At 38.5% G+C, this 14,987-nt stretch overlaps 1 protein-coding gene across 2 annotated transcripts in view; it reads left to right on the top strand.

Annotated features, from left to right (window-relative positions):
* Positions 1-14,987, top strand: part of POLH (DNA polymerase eta) — a 28,866-nt gene that overhangs the window by 11,089 nt on the left and 2,790 nt on the right. For both annotated transcript variants that reach the window (XM_081139875.1, XM_081139876.1), the window contains exons 5-10: positions 5,911-6,080; positions 7,441-7,544; positions 8,718-8,837; positions 9,437-9,560; positions 10,167-10,232; positions 14,030-14,199. In XM_081139875.1, the coding sequence (XP_080996001.1) occupies positions 5,911-6,080; positions 7,441-7,544; positions 8,718-8,837; positions 9,437-9,560; positions 10,167-10,232; positions 14,030-14,199 (754 nt within the window). The remainder of the gene's footprint in view (positions 1-5,910; positions 6,081-7,440; positions 7,545-8,717; positions 8,838-9,436; positions 9,561-10,166; positions 10,233-14,029; positions 14,200-14,987) is intronic.

Genomic DNA, 14,987 nt, shown 5'->3' on the forward strand with positions numbered 1-14,987 from the left:
TCCCATGGGTTTCATGTTTTAAAATAAGATGTATTAAAGTTTCCTTTGCTGTATGATATGCCTTTAACATGTTGCGTTGAAGGGTAGTAGAACTTTATAGGGAAGCTTGTGGTAATGACCATTGGGAGATTATTTTATTCTCTGATCTTGATATAGGAGAGTTTATCAAGCTGGAGTCTGCAGATCCTTTAGTTCTGTAGGGAAAATGCAGTGGACAATAAAAATGTGCCACTTAAAAGAGGCAAAGTTGTGGTACATAACTATTTGATGATAAAGCATATCCTGATTTATTATTCTGGAACCAGAGTCAGAAATTTACTGATCATAATAAGGAAGGTTGTCTTTGGTCTTAGCTTTGTGTATCGCATTTTATTGTGTAGCTTATTTTTTAAATAAACATTTGAAATTCTTTTATAATATTTAAGTCATTGGTTCTTTGTGTTTTGTTGTTGTTTTGAGGGCTGTGTAACCTTTTGAAAATCTGTGGAAAGCTATGCACCCTCGTTTATCTCAGAAAAACACAAATTGACACATAAGACAATTTAGTGTACAGTTTTCAGGAGATTCACAGATCCTCTGAAACCCACATACCTCAGAATAAGAACTATTATTACAAATTACATTGGTTTTTGGCTGAAACTCATTGTTGAACAGCTCTCTGGCTGAAGTTGATGGAACATAACTTTGTTGGTGGTCAGATATTAACTCAAATGGACATACTCCCCTTTTTTCTACACCTATCTTATATGTACATTTTTATTTAAAATGCCAGTGTTTGTTTGTTTATTTATTTATTTAAAAATATATCTCTATTGATTTCAGAGAGAGGAGGGGAGAGGGAGAGAGAGAGGTAGAAATATCAATGATGAGAGATTCATTGATTGCCTGCCTCCTGCACGTCCCCTGCTGGGGATCAAGCCTGAACCCAGGCATGTGCCCTAACTGGGAATTGAACCGAGATCTCCCGGATCATAGGTTGAAGCTCAACCACTGAGCCATGCCAGCCGGGCTAAAATGCCAGTGTTCATAAAGAAGCCTTAGGTATCTGTTGCTTTAATGTGTCCAGTTTAAATATTAAGCTTCCAGATGCAGTGATATTATCTTATTATTTATAGTGTTCAGAATATTGCAATGTCTAGTAAATGGTTCTTGAGTCTTCATCTGATTTGTGCAACAACAAAAAACTATAACAGAATTTAGCTGATCTAAGTGCAAGTAACCTTTACCATCCTAACACTTAATGGGTTGAAAACTAGCAGTCCTGCTTAGCATGCTGCATTTACAACTTTGTATTTTCTGTTTCCGAAATAGTTATATGTATGTGGAAAGTTTAATAAGATTACTTAATAATAGTACTAAAAAATTGCCCGACGCCCTGGCCGGTATCTTAGTGGTTAGAATGTTGGCCTGCACACCGGAGGGTCTTGGGTTTGGTCCCTGGTCAAGGGTATATACCTGGACTGCAGGTTCGATTCTGGCCCCAGTCGGGGTGAGTGAGGGGCAAGCAATTGATGTGTCTCTCTCACATCAGTGTTTCCCTCCCCCCCCCTCCCTCTTTAAAAAATCATTAACAACAAAAAAATAAAAATAAAGTTGCCAGAGTAAAAAAGTTACCCTTCAGGGCCATTTTGTAACTAGTTTGTGTTAGCTAAGGAACTCATTTGTTCTTTCCTCCCTTTGCTTGCTCTGAATTCATTTCTTTCTAAGCACACACTGAATATCTTCTAAATGCATATGACATGAAACAGTGGTGTATTGGTATAAAATATTATAAATCAACTGTAAAGGTAAGAGTTTGGGGAGTTAAGAGTCCGTGCTCACTTTGAAGAAGCTGCCATGATGTGAGGGGGCCTTTGGAGAAGGCCCCGTGGCTAGGCTCTGATTGCCGCCCTCTGCTGACAGCCAGCAAGAAAACAGGGACCTCAATCCTACAAGCTGCAAAATGATAAATCCTGCCAACAACGGGATGGAGCGTGGAAGGCACCAATCAGCTAGCAGCACAGAGGAGGGCACACCTGTTATCAGTACAGGGACTTCTCTTTTGTAATTATGGTCCCTGGAGTTGTGGAGTCTAGTTAGACGTTTATCAGTCTAACCCCGAATTTTTGGCACAAGTCATCAATGCTCTTATGCCTGATCTGTTCAGCATTGTACTGGAAATACAAGATGGTCCAATCAGAACAGAAGAGGAAATAAAAGATATTCAGATGTGAAGGAAAAAGTGAACTTTCTTTGCAGGTGACATTACCATGTTTGTAGAAAATCCTAAAAACTCTACCCCCTTCCCCCCCAAAACTAGAATAAGTGAGATTAGAAAGGTTACAGGGGACAAAATCAATGTAAAGTCAATTGCATTTCTATATACTAAAATTTTTAAATGGGAAATTGAAACTTAAAAGCAATATTATTTGCAATAGCATTAAAATCATGAAATTATCAGATAATTTTAACAATACATGTGAAAACCTAGTTCAGTGAAATCTGTAAAACATCACTGAGAGAAATTAAAGACAAATCAATGGAGAGACACTATGCTCATGGATCAGAGCTCTTCTCCCCAAATTGGCCTACAGATTTATTGTGTTCCCTTCCAAAATCCCTGTTGAAGTCTATAGAAATTGACAAACTGATTCTAAAATGTGTATGGAAATGCAAAGGATACAGAATAGGCAAACAACTTTCAAAAAGAACTAAATTGGAAGACATAACTACCTGACTTTAACACTTAACTATAAGTTTACAGTAACTAGGACAATATAGTATTAGTATCAGGTGAGACATACAGATAAATGGTACAGAATAGAAAGTACACAAATAGGTTCCCACATTTTTTGATCAATTGGTTTCCACAAAGATATCCAGATAATTCAGTTGGAAAAAGGAAAGTCTTCTCACCTTAGTAGGCATTTTTCAGCACAAACTACCTGAACCTTCTCCCTCTACCTCAGTGTATTGAAGAAAACCCCCAAACTTTTTATAGATTTTTCTTATGACCTAGAGAAGAGAAGGAAACAAAGGAATGCTGCTTGTCTAAGCATGGTGCTGTTTAATTGACATGGATATAGAGTAACAGAGGATTGCAACATTGCCGAATCCAGAGAGCAGTAATGAAGAAATCTAAAGCAGAGAAGACTTAGCTCTACTGATTAAGAAAAAGCATCCAGCCCGGCCGGGTGTGGCTCAGTGGTTAAGCCTAGACCTAGGATCCAGGCAATCGGGGTTCGATTCCCGGTCAGGGCACATGCCCGGGTTGTGGGCTCGATCAATGACTCTCTCATCATTGATGTTTCTATCTCTCCCTCTCCTTTCCTCTCTGAAATCAATAAAGATATATTTTAAAAAAAAAGAAAAGAAAAAGCATCCAGAAAACCCCACAATTTCAATAAATTATATTGTTTCCCAAACCCAATACTAAATACTAACAAATGGTTTTCTTTTTCTTTGTTTTAAATATATTTTTATTGATTTCAGAGAGAGGAAGGGAAAGAGAGAGAGAGAGAGACATGAACGATGAGAGAGTCATGGACCAGCTGCCTCCTGTACACCCCTGCTGGGGATCAAGCCCGAAACCCGGGCTTGTGCCCTGACCAGGAATTGAACAGCGATCTCCTGGATCCTAGGTCAATGCTCAACCACTGAGCTATGCCCGGCCGCGCTAACAAATGGTTTTAAATGAAGGATGTTACACTTACTGTTCTATGAGGTACAGTATACAATTCTATGAGATACAGTACACTCATCTTTATTTTATAGACAACAAAACCAAAGCTTAGAGAATTATGTAACTTGCTCAAAGTCACATAGTAAGTTGTGAAGCCAATATTTAAATCCGTCATATGGAATGTGCTTTTTTTTTTTTTTTTTTTTTTTTTAATACTTTCACTGATTTTTAGAGAGAGAGGGAGAAGGGGAGAGAAACACTGATGTGAGAGCAGAACATTGATCAGATGCCTCCTGCACACCCCCTACTGAGGATCAAGCCCACAACCGGGGCACATGTGCTGACTGGGAATCGAACCCACAACCTTTCAGTGCACCAACTGAGCCATACTGGCCAGGGCCAAACTGTGTTCTTTTAACAATTATGCTATACTTGTTGCAGTCAAGAGCTAAAGGACTTTAGTGGGACATCCCAAAGTTAGCTAAAATAGCTGGAGAGGACCTCATGATAGATAAGACTTGAGATAAGCCCTGAAGTATAGATAAGATTTATTTAAGCAAAGGGGAGAACAGAGTTAAGGGGTTAGAGTAGAGAGAAAGAATAAGTGATGTCTTGAGGTAGAAACACGGTATGTTCAGGAAATTGTAATGTATAACTAACTTGGGATTAGTGGCAGATGGTCTTCAATGCCAATTTATTTTGTAGGTGTGAGAGAGCCAGCGACTCTTTTGAACAGACGGATAAGATTGATAACACCGGCATTTGAGGGTGTTTAATTTGTGGGCAGTGTAGAATGCATTCGGGTGGTCTAGGCAAGAATGAAGAAAACCTGAGTAAAATAGGGTGGGTTGAAATGGATATGTGAAATATTTTGAAGTGGGCTCTATTAACTAAAATAATGAGGAATAAAAGGAAAAAAAGAAGACAATATTATTTGGATTTTAAACTGTTAATAGAAATAGGGAGTTGTTTTGAGAAAGAACCTTTGAGGAGAAAGATATAATAAAGGTTGATTTTAGTTATGTTTAGTTTGAAACGATAATGAAAAATTCAAGAAGACTTTTTTTTTGCAGGGAGGTGGAGAAAGGAATTAGTGTTTAAGTCTGGGGATTGAGATTAAGACGTACTCAGTGTAAGTAAATTGAAATATAAGCCAGTACCGGTTCACCAAGAGAAAAAGCATGTATACCAAGGAGAGAATGTTCTCAGTGCCCACAATTAGGGTGTTAGAAACAGAAGACAAGCCAGCAAAGGAGAGAAGCAGCAGTCATCAATTGTTGGAAGAAATTTCCTTCTATGTGCTCATCTTTCTCTCCTCTGTCTATGAACCTTCAAAGCTCTCCCTTTCCGAGATACTTTGAGTATATATTTTTTGCCTTGTTCATACCTCATCACTGACTCTGTAGACAGCATGTCAATATTTCCTATGTACCTAGCTTCCTTGCTATATAATTATGTTTTATGCTTTTTCAAAATTGTGACTAGTTCTAAATTGAATAGTAAGCTATTTTCAAGGCCCTGAGTCCAAAGCTACATCTAATTTAAATAGCTTGTCGAGAGAATAAATCTTCTAGTGTCTATGATGGGATTTTAAGCTACTCAGTTAGAACCTTCCTCTAAAAATATATACAACATACTAACTTAAGTTTATATTAAAGTGTTAATTAATTCTGAATATATTCTAATTAAGATAATAGAATTCTTTGGGATGTGCAAGGGGAAATTGGAGGAAGAAAGTTCAGGAGAACTGGAGAGAGAAAACAGATATGCTTTTAAATCATTGCTCATGAAAGATAATATTAATATAAAATATTTATGGTATATTAAAATTCAGCCTATGCTGAAGCCAAGGCTGTTGGAACCAGTATGAAGGGGAAATTGACCTCTCTTGTAAGTACCAAGCAGTCTTTCTGTGGAAGCCTACGTACCTAAAGTACCTGGAATCTAAGCATTTCTGCATTAGATAACACAAATAAAATTCCCATTTAAAAAAATGTATAGCCTGGCCGGGCGTGGCTCAGCGGTTGAGCATCAACCTAGGATCCAGGAGATCGGGGTTCGATTTCCGGTCAGGGCACATGCCCAGGTTGTGGACTAGGCAGCCGATCAATGACTCTCTCATCATTGATGTTTCTCTCTCTCTCCCTCTCCTTTCCTCCCTCTGAAATCAATAAAGATATGTTTTAAAAAATAATAATAATAAAAAATAAATAAGTAAATGTCTAAATGTGACCTCTCAACTTTTTCAGAGTTGAAGCGGAAACAAGGCTTACTGCAATGGCTAGATTCCCTTCCGATTGGTGACGCCACCTCTCCAGACGTGCAGCTCACCGTGGGAGCAGTGATTGTGGAGGAAATGAGAGCAGCCATCGAGAGGCAGACTGGCTTTCAGTGTTCAGCTGGAATTTCACACAATAAGGTGAAGGCTAATAGTAGATTTCCAGGAGAAACACAGACACCTGTAGTTAAATACTGCAGGGATAGACACAAGTGGGGCGCTAAATCATTACACACATACTTTGCAATGGGTTTCTATTTAAAATTCATGCTGAGGGCTAAGTAAAAGCCTAAGTAATTCTTCAGCATGGGACTCAACATTGAACATGTACTTTCCTAAGAAGCAGGCTGAAAAATTTGCAGAAAATGCTTATTTATATAGCTGCATACAAAGTATTTCCTTAATGATTGAACTATCTAGAAAGGAGGAGTCTTTGAATTTTATGTACGAACCCGTTTATTTTCTTTTTACTTGCTGAATGTTCTAGTATTATCTCATTTCTTATGTGGAGTGGCCTAGATATTCTATGCTTTGCTTATTCCCCCTTTCCTAATAAGAGAATAGTAAAATTTTATTAATTTGAACAGTATTTTGATTTATGGGATTCTCAATCCAGGGGCAGAGTAACTGGTTTTCTAATTAAAGTGCAGTGAGGGCCTGGGATCTTCATGCCCTTCTGACTAGGCTCCGTCACTGGGCAGTGGGTGATTATTGGGTACTACCTTCTCCCCCTCCCTCCAATAAGAGGAAAGTTGCCGAACTACCCAGCAGAGTTTGGGTTTTTTGTTTTTGTTTTTCTGGTTGGGTGGAGGGAAGGAAAACAAAAGTCCCAATGTAGTAATTTAAACCAGACTAAGTATTGCCTAGTAGAAGTTCCAGAGAATCTCTCCAGTGACTTTAAATGATTTTATACTTTCCAATTTAAATTGTGAAATCATACCACTGAAGTATCTTATTCTTTGAAAGAGTTCTCAAGAATTTAAACTTTTTCCATTTTGAAGTCTTGTTTATAGTATAAGATGTCTGCTACTGGAGGATGACTCTGCGCCCAGTCTCTATCAGAGATACTAAATTGTGGCAATATGTATTAAATCCAGGACTCAAAATGGACTAACCATTCATCAAGAAATGTAAATAAATGGGTAAAAAAAGTTTGTTTCAGCATCATAAGTTTCCTCTGCAGCTTCTCTGCTTTGTACCCTCTTGAAGCAGGAGAGCCTTAGGAATATATGGGGGTGGAGAGATGACTAAAGGAAAACCCATAATGGAAGGTGTGGGAAGAACAACGCGGATCATGATGGTGGGTCATGTTTTCCACTGAGGGTGTTGTGCCCAACCAAGCTTTAGAGATGTTGAGTTTCTGGTTTTGTTTTTGTTTTTAATGTGGACACCATTAGTTACAGCCCTCCAGCTGTGCCTGCGTGTGTGCATATGGTAATAGTCACCAACTCTCTATGTGGGTGTTGGCAGCAATGAAGTTGTTACACTTTCCATGCTCCAGGTCCTGGCAAAACTGGCCTGTGGATTGAACAAGCCCAACCGCCAGACCCTGGTCTCACATGGAGCAGTACCGCAACTCTTCAGCCACATGCCCATTAACAAAATGTAAGTATTTGGGGAGCACCTTAAATTTCACTCAGGGACGTGAGAAGGCACTCTCTGGCTGCAGTTTCTTCTGTTCCTTATGAAGGATGGGAGCCACGGAAAATAGGTAGCAGGAAGGTGGGAGGGAGATGACAAAAAAAGTTGAAAACACACAGACTTTTTTTGTTAATGAAACTTCAATTCTGGATTATCTGCAGAGGATACTTAGTACTGAATTTTAGAAAATGAACTGATTTTTAGATGTATGTTTAACTTCCCTCTCTGCTTTTTATTTGAATCTGTTACCAAATAAAGTAAATAGGAGTTTTACTTCTTCTAATATCATATCAAGGTGTTCAGGGCTACTGAATTGCTCCCCAAAAAGAAGCCAAATAAAATGAATAACTAGGTTGTGCCTGCCAATTGTGTATCTTTGGCAAGGGCTTATAATATTGTTGAAGGGCCGAGACAGAGTTGTTCAAAGCAATAGTGAACGTGTTGTCGCAAGACTGTATGTAATTGCTAAATGAATGGTAGGGTAGCTTCCGAAGTTCATAGAAGAAAAGAATAATCTGAAAAGGACTTATGAAAGCTGCATGGGATTTGTTTTGCAATTTGGGACAATTTGGAGAGTTAGATGAGAATGGAAGAGCAATAGCGATTTGGACAATGTTTTGAACACCAAGAGGGAAGAAGTATGAGGCATTTTCAGTGAACTGGGACATAAACTAGTTTAGCTGGACCATACTGAGGAAATGATGGAAACAGGAATGAAAAGATTGGTTGAAGACAGGTTATAGGAAGCCTCAAAGGCCAGGCTGAAGATTTTTTACTTTATTCTTAAATATAAAAGGTTTTAGGTATGGAAGGGATTTGTTTGGGGGTTGGAATTTTAATCCCTAAATAGGACAGTAGATTCTGTACAATTGAAAGTTTTATATACAGTTGGCTTGATGACAACTTTAACCTTTTGTTTTCACTATTGTTAATCTTCTTCCCAGGTCCTAACTCTCAGAATATCTAATTCCCAGAATCATCTAGTCTTACACTAGAATATTAATAGTCTACAGGACCAATATGTGCTCTCGTTTTCCCCTGAACCTTTTGGAGAGCTACTTACACAAGTGAAATGTCTTATATCTGCTAACTAGATATTTAGGATATGACCTGAAAATTCTTTGTCTTTTTTGTTAGCCGTAGACTCGGAGGAAAGCTAGGGGCCTCTGTCATTGAAATCCTGGGGGTAGAATACATGGGTGAACTGACCCAGTTCACTGAATCTCAGCTCCAGAGTCATTTTGGGGAAAAGAATGGGTAAGTGATTCCTAATACTTTTTAATCATAACCTTTATGGAAATACCAAATTCAAATATAGACAAAAGCATTTAGTAAAATCTAGGCCTATTTTTAGGTTAGCATTTGTTTCCTGAGATAATTTTATTGGTCCTTTTGCTTTAAAATATTATATAACTATGGCCTGTCGGTCTAGAGTAGTTTCTTTATGTACCTCAATAGATTGATAGGAACTGTTACCTTGAAGCTTGGATATATACAACTATATCATCTATGTATGCTGAGATGCGGATAGTCCCTTAAAATCCTTGTATTTAGGCTTAGTAAGTACCAAAAACCTTGGGGACATAATTCAGTGGCTTGCTTGGCACTTTTCCAAAAACACAAAGGATGACTCGACTTTGGAAAGCGTAACCAGCAGTCCTCCTCTTGGCAGTATATTGCACTGGGGTTCATTGGGAAGGGCAGGGATTCTGTCAGATTGAGGTATACTTAATTTTGCACACACTTTTCCTTTTTCATGAATGGAATCAAAGGATAGTATAATATAGATATTTTGTTTTGTCTTACTAAGAATAATCATTTGCTTTCACCTTAAACTTTTTTGCTGGTTTTATTAGATCTTGGCTATATGCCATGTGCCGTGGTATTGAACATGATCCAGTTAAACCCAGGCAGCTGCCCAAAACTATTGGCTGCAGCAAGAACTTCCCAGGAAAAACAGCTCTGGCTACTCGGGAACAGGTAGGCAGGCTTTTTTTTTTAATGCTTCCAAGTTCTCTTGATGTTGATACTGCATGTAGAGCAATCAAGCTGCCCTAAGTGTGCCACTCATGACAGAAGCCCTTTTTAGGCTGGCATTCTTTACAGAACATTGCCTGTTTTAAGGGGGTTAGCGGGTAGGTTTTGGTAACTGCAGAAGCTTTAGTATGTTACATGGAACCTTTATGCTGTAAAGTATGAAGGAAATAGAGGGTTTTTTTTGTGTGTGTTGAAAATTGACTAGTTTTAATGTGATTTATTATTTTTTCCTTTTTTCCACCTAAAAAGAAATAAAAGAGCAGGCGAAAACTTGGAAGGCCTCGGATATTGTGCCTCAAGTTTGTGTCTTTTTTTTCCCTTCTCAGTGCCAGGACATGCCTGAAATTCACCTGATGGCATGCCAACAGAAAAAGAAAATGAAAATTTTGAACTAGAGTACTGAAACTTTCTATGACCTGTTCATCCATTGGTTATAGGGAAAACTTTCTTGCACACGTCCATTTGGGGGAGAGCTTAACAAACCCACCATCAAGTTCTATAATAAACTAGTTTTTAAATGAAAGATTAAAGTCTCAATACTTTTTGTAGGTACAATGGTGGCTTTTGCAATTAGCCCAGGAACTAGAGGAGAGATTAATGAAGGACCGAAATGATGTAAGATTTTCTTTCTTTATTCCTGGGGTGAGCTTTGGGATTTAAATACCAGTTTAAATATCTTACTTTATGGAGTAGAAACAAAGATACAAAAATATTCCAGCTAAGAAATTTTAAGAAATATTTCACCTTCTTCCATAAAACTTAACACGATCTTCGAATCCCTCCTTCCCTCTCTCTGTCTCTGTTTCTCCCTTCCTCTCTAATGAATCTGTGAACATAAGACCTGATATTCCTGTCTCTCAGTACCATTTGCCTCTATTTTTTTGTGTATTTCTTTAACTACTCCTGCAGCCCTAAATATACTGTGGATCTTCATCAGAGTACAGAGCCATTAAGCAGGACATTTAAGGATTAGACTAAATTGTTGGACTTAAACATAGTCCATGTGACAAAGAAGTACTGACAGTTGCCCTGGCTGGATTAGTTGGAGCATCATTCTATACTCAAAAGGTTGGGGTTCAATTCCCAGTCAGGGCACATACCTAGGTTGCGGGTTCCATCCCTAGTCAGGGTGCATACAGGAGGCAACAGATTGATATTTCTCTCTCACATAGATGTTCCCTCCCTCCCTCCCTCCCTCCCTCCCTCCCTCCCTCCCTCCCTCCCTCCCTCCCTCCCTCCCTCCTTCCCTCCTTCCCTCCTTCCCTCCCTCCCTCTCCTTTCTTCTCTAAACATATGTTCGGGTATTAAAAAAAAAGAAAAAAAAAGAAGTACTGACAGTTTTAGAGACAGTGTAAAGTCAAAGACCTGACATCTGATGATTTGTTTATCCACTCTTCTAAAAAACAACCACCCAGCTTTATTGATGTGTATTTTACATACCATAAAATTCACTTGTTTTAAAAAAATTCATCCATTTACAGTATATAGTTCAGTAGTTTTAGTATTTTCTGTTTGTTTAACTATTCCACAATCAAGTCAAGAATATTTCCATCACCCAAAAAAGAAATCCTGTACCTATTAGCAGTTACTCCCCAGCCCTAGGAAATCAGTCTCCTTTCTGTCTCTATAGACTTATTATTCTGAACATTTCATATAAATGGAATAATACAGTATGTGGACTTTTGTGAGTGGTTTGAAATCTTTAATGTAATATTTTCAAGGTTCACCCACACTGTAGCATCTATCAGTACTTTATTCCCTTTTTTTTTTTTTTAATATTTTTATTGATTTCAGAGAGAGGAAGGGAGAGGGAGAGATAGGAACATCAATGATGAGAGTCATTGATCGGCTGCCTCCTGCACACCCCCTGCTGGGGATTGAGCCCGAAACCCAGGCAAATGCAGTGACTGGAAATCAAACTTTGATCTCCTGGGTCATAGATCGATGCTCAGCCTCTGAGCCACACCAGCCAGGCATTTCATTCCTTTATATAACTGAATAGTATTCTATTGTATAGATAGTTCCACGTTTTGTTTACCTGTTTATCAGTGAATGGATATTTGAGTTGTTTCCACTTTCGGCTATTCTGAATAGTGTTACTAGGAACATACATTTATAGACTTTTATGTAGACATATGGTTTTCATTTCCCTTGCTCCTATATACCACCTGCGAGTGGAATTGCTGGGTCACCTGGTAACTCTGTTTAGCATTTTGAGGCTGTTGCTGCACTACTTTACATTCCCAGCAGTATAAGAGGGCTCCAATTTCTATCCTTGTTATTGTCTTTTTTAGTTTTAACCCTATTAGTGAGTGTGAAGTTTGTGGTTTTCACTTGAAAAACTTATTGTCCATTTTCTTATCCTTTGGGGAGAAATGTCTGTTGAGGTCTTTTACTCATTTTTGAAATGTGTTGTCTATTGAGTTTTAAGAGCTCTTTATATATTCTGGGTACAAATCACTTGTCAGATATATAATTTGCAATTTTTTTCTCCCATTCTGTGGGTATTCTTTTCATTTTCCTGATGGTATCATTTGATGGGTCCTTCCCTGTTGAAACATCTGGGAGTCCTACAAGTCAACTGTATATTGTCAGGAATCATCCAAAACTACCTGTATGCCCCTTTTCAGCTGAATGGGTGGTGAATGTTTGTTCTTTGGTAGGTAACAAAGAGGGGTATGATCCCAGTTGTGTTGTGAGCCTATTTGACTTTGTCCACTAGGTGTCGCCACGTTCTCATCTCTATAAGACTGGGGACTTTTCTTCCCAACTTGTATCCAGTGCAAAGCAGTAGGGATCCCTGAAAATTAGTATCTTTAAACTTGAAAGGACTTCATGCCAAAAAGAATTCTGGACATAGAAGATCCTATCACTTTACTTTAAAATATTCTAGTGCCTTCACACTTGAGTAACGTGTGGATTTCTTTTATTCTGTAATGACCAGTAGGATTTGGTCTCTGGCTACTTCTCTGACCTCACCTCCTATCCTCTCCCCCACACTCACTCAGCTCTCGCTGCCACTCTGCTGGCCTCCTTCCCTTTTATTTAACACACCAAGCAAACTCTTACCTTGGCACTTCTGTACTTGCTGTTCCTTTAGCTTGGAGAATCTCTGAACTTATTTTCTACAAATTTGCTCTGCTTAAATTCCACCTTCTTAGAGGGGCCTTCCCTGACTACCCTCGTACATTAGCAGTCCCCAGCACTCTCTGCCTTACTCGGCGTTTTTCGGTAGCACTTTGCAGTCATGTCTATTACATGTCTACTTGTTCATTATTTGTAGTTCCTACTACAAGATAAGATCCATGAGGGCCTGGGCTTTATTGTGTTCTGTCCTGTATCTCTGGACAGTGCCTGATATATAGTAGGCATTCAGTTATATTTGAATGGTTTTAGTCAACAAAGATGCCTTTGTAATTGCCAATTTTTACAAATCTGTAGGAATTGTACTTCAAAATGTAAAAAATACAAATTATATTTTTACCACCCAAAATAGTTGCTGCTCTTGGCTTGTTTGCCTTAGGGGTATTCCTTGTCACTAACATCTTTTTTTTTAATTTTTGAAGGAATCCCAATAATAGACTTTTTACCTTCATATATAAATATATTTTTTAATCCTCACCCGAGGAATTTTTTTCCATTGCTTTTCAGAGAGAGTGGGGGGGGGGGAGAAACATGGATGTGAGAGAGATACAACAGTTGGTTGCTTCCAATACCCAACCAAGGTATGTGCCCTTAGGCTGATGCTCTAACCACAGAGCCAAACCAGCTAGGGCACCTTCTTATATTTCTGCCTCTTGACCTTTGTTTATTAGTTTGCTTTGCATCAGGAGTATTCAGGTGCTTAGACTTCACTGAAAAGTGAGTCGGTGATCTTGCTCTCTAGAGGCAGGCTCACTACACTGTATCTTCTAGTGATGGGCTGTGAGGAGGTGCTAGTGAAACTTCTGCTCTTACTAAACATAAGAGCATCAGGGCAGATTAAAGAATAAGTCCACTACTCAATCTTAACATCCTAGCTTGGATCTTCCTTTCAGACAGTTACTTACATGAGCTCTTCCTTCAGTCACAAAATAGGATATAGTACTATAGCTATTTGTTATAATCTTCCCTCATAGTCACCATAGAAAAAGTGTTCACGAGAGTCCATTTTCATTTATTCTATACTCTTCCCATTACCTGTAAAAGTTTCCTATATAGTCAAATAATCCATCAGTCACATTGTATCTTCTTTGATTTCTTCTTATACCCCCCAAAATAGCACAATTAAAAAAAAAAATTTAAATTAAACTTGACTATTTCTAAACCATTCCTTCACCGTTTCTTTTAATGTCTTTTCACGCAGTTGAGTATACAGAAGCCAGATGCACACGGTAACTTTAGTTCTGGTCTCAATCCTTGTATACCCACAGAATGACAGGGTGGCCACCCAGTTGACCGTGAGCATTCGTGTACAAGGAGACAAACGTCTCAGCAGTCTGCGCCGCTGCTGTGCCCTTACCCACTATGATGCTCACAAGATGAGCCATGACGCATTTGCTGTCATCAGGAACTGCAATACTTCAGGAATCCAAACCGAATGGTGAGTTTCTTTCTAGCTCATCTTCTCAGAAGAGACTTATACCCTGTCTTGCTCTAAAATTAGTGGGAATATAAGCTTTCCAGCTGGGGTAGTTGTGACTCTGGCTAGCAGGACCTCTCACAGAGGGGAATGGTCATGCACAAAGGAGAGAACACAGTAAAAACACCAGACAAAAGGCAGCTCTGATGCAACTTCTTTGCCTACATTTGGTGCAATCCAGTTCCTACCCCTAGGTTTTGAGAGGCAGAGTGAAACAATACTGTCTATCCTTACCTGTATCATTTGCAGGACTCAGGGGAATGACCATTTGCACTTGGGAGTACAGAGCACAGCACACTTGGGAACTTCTTTTTCAGCTACTTGATTTTTCTATCTTAAAAGCATCTTCCTTGATAATGAAACTGACCCATAGTCATTCATAATCTCTAATATCCCAACTTGGTTACAGACTCCACTGGTATAATACCAAATGTCATATTAATAGAGTTTAGTTGGTCATGAAAAATAACCAAATATGATTGGAGTGTGTTCATTTACTGTCCAGATATTATTCTCAGTGTTGGAATCCTTTAACTGTTTAATGTAACATAGTCTGTTACATCAAAAAAAAGTATTCCAAATTCACAATGGAAATATAATTATGTGAGGAAAAAAATTGTTTATTTATAGATCTGTATTGAAGATTATAAGAAATAAGTTTAGCTAACCACCAAAGGTATTATCTAAATATGTGGGCCACTATTATTATATGTACAGATGTACAATATAATGGGGTTTCCAAAGTTGGA

This window comes from Miniopterus schreibersii, assembly GCF_964146895.1.
Source record: "Miniopterus schreibersii genome assembly, chromosome: 6".
Classification (NCBI taxonomy): domain Eukaryota; kingdom Metazoa; phylum Chordata; class Mammalia; order Chiroptera; family Miniopteridae; genus Miniopterus; species Miniopterus schreibersii.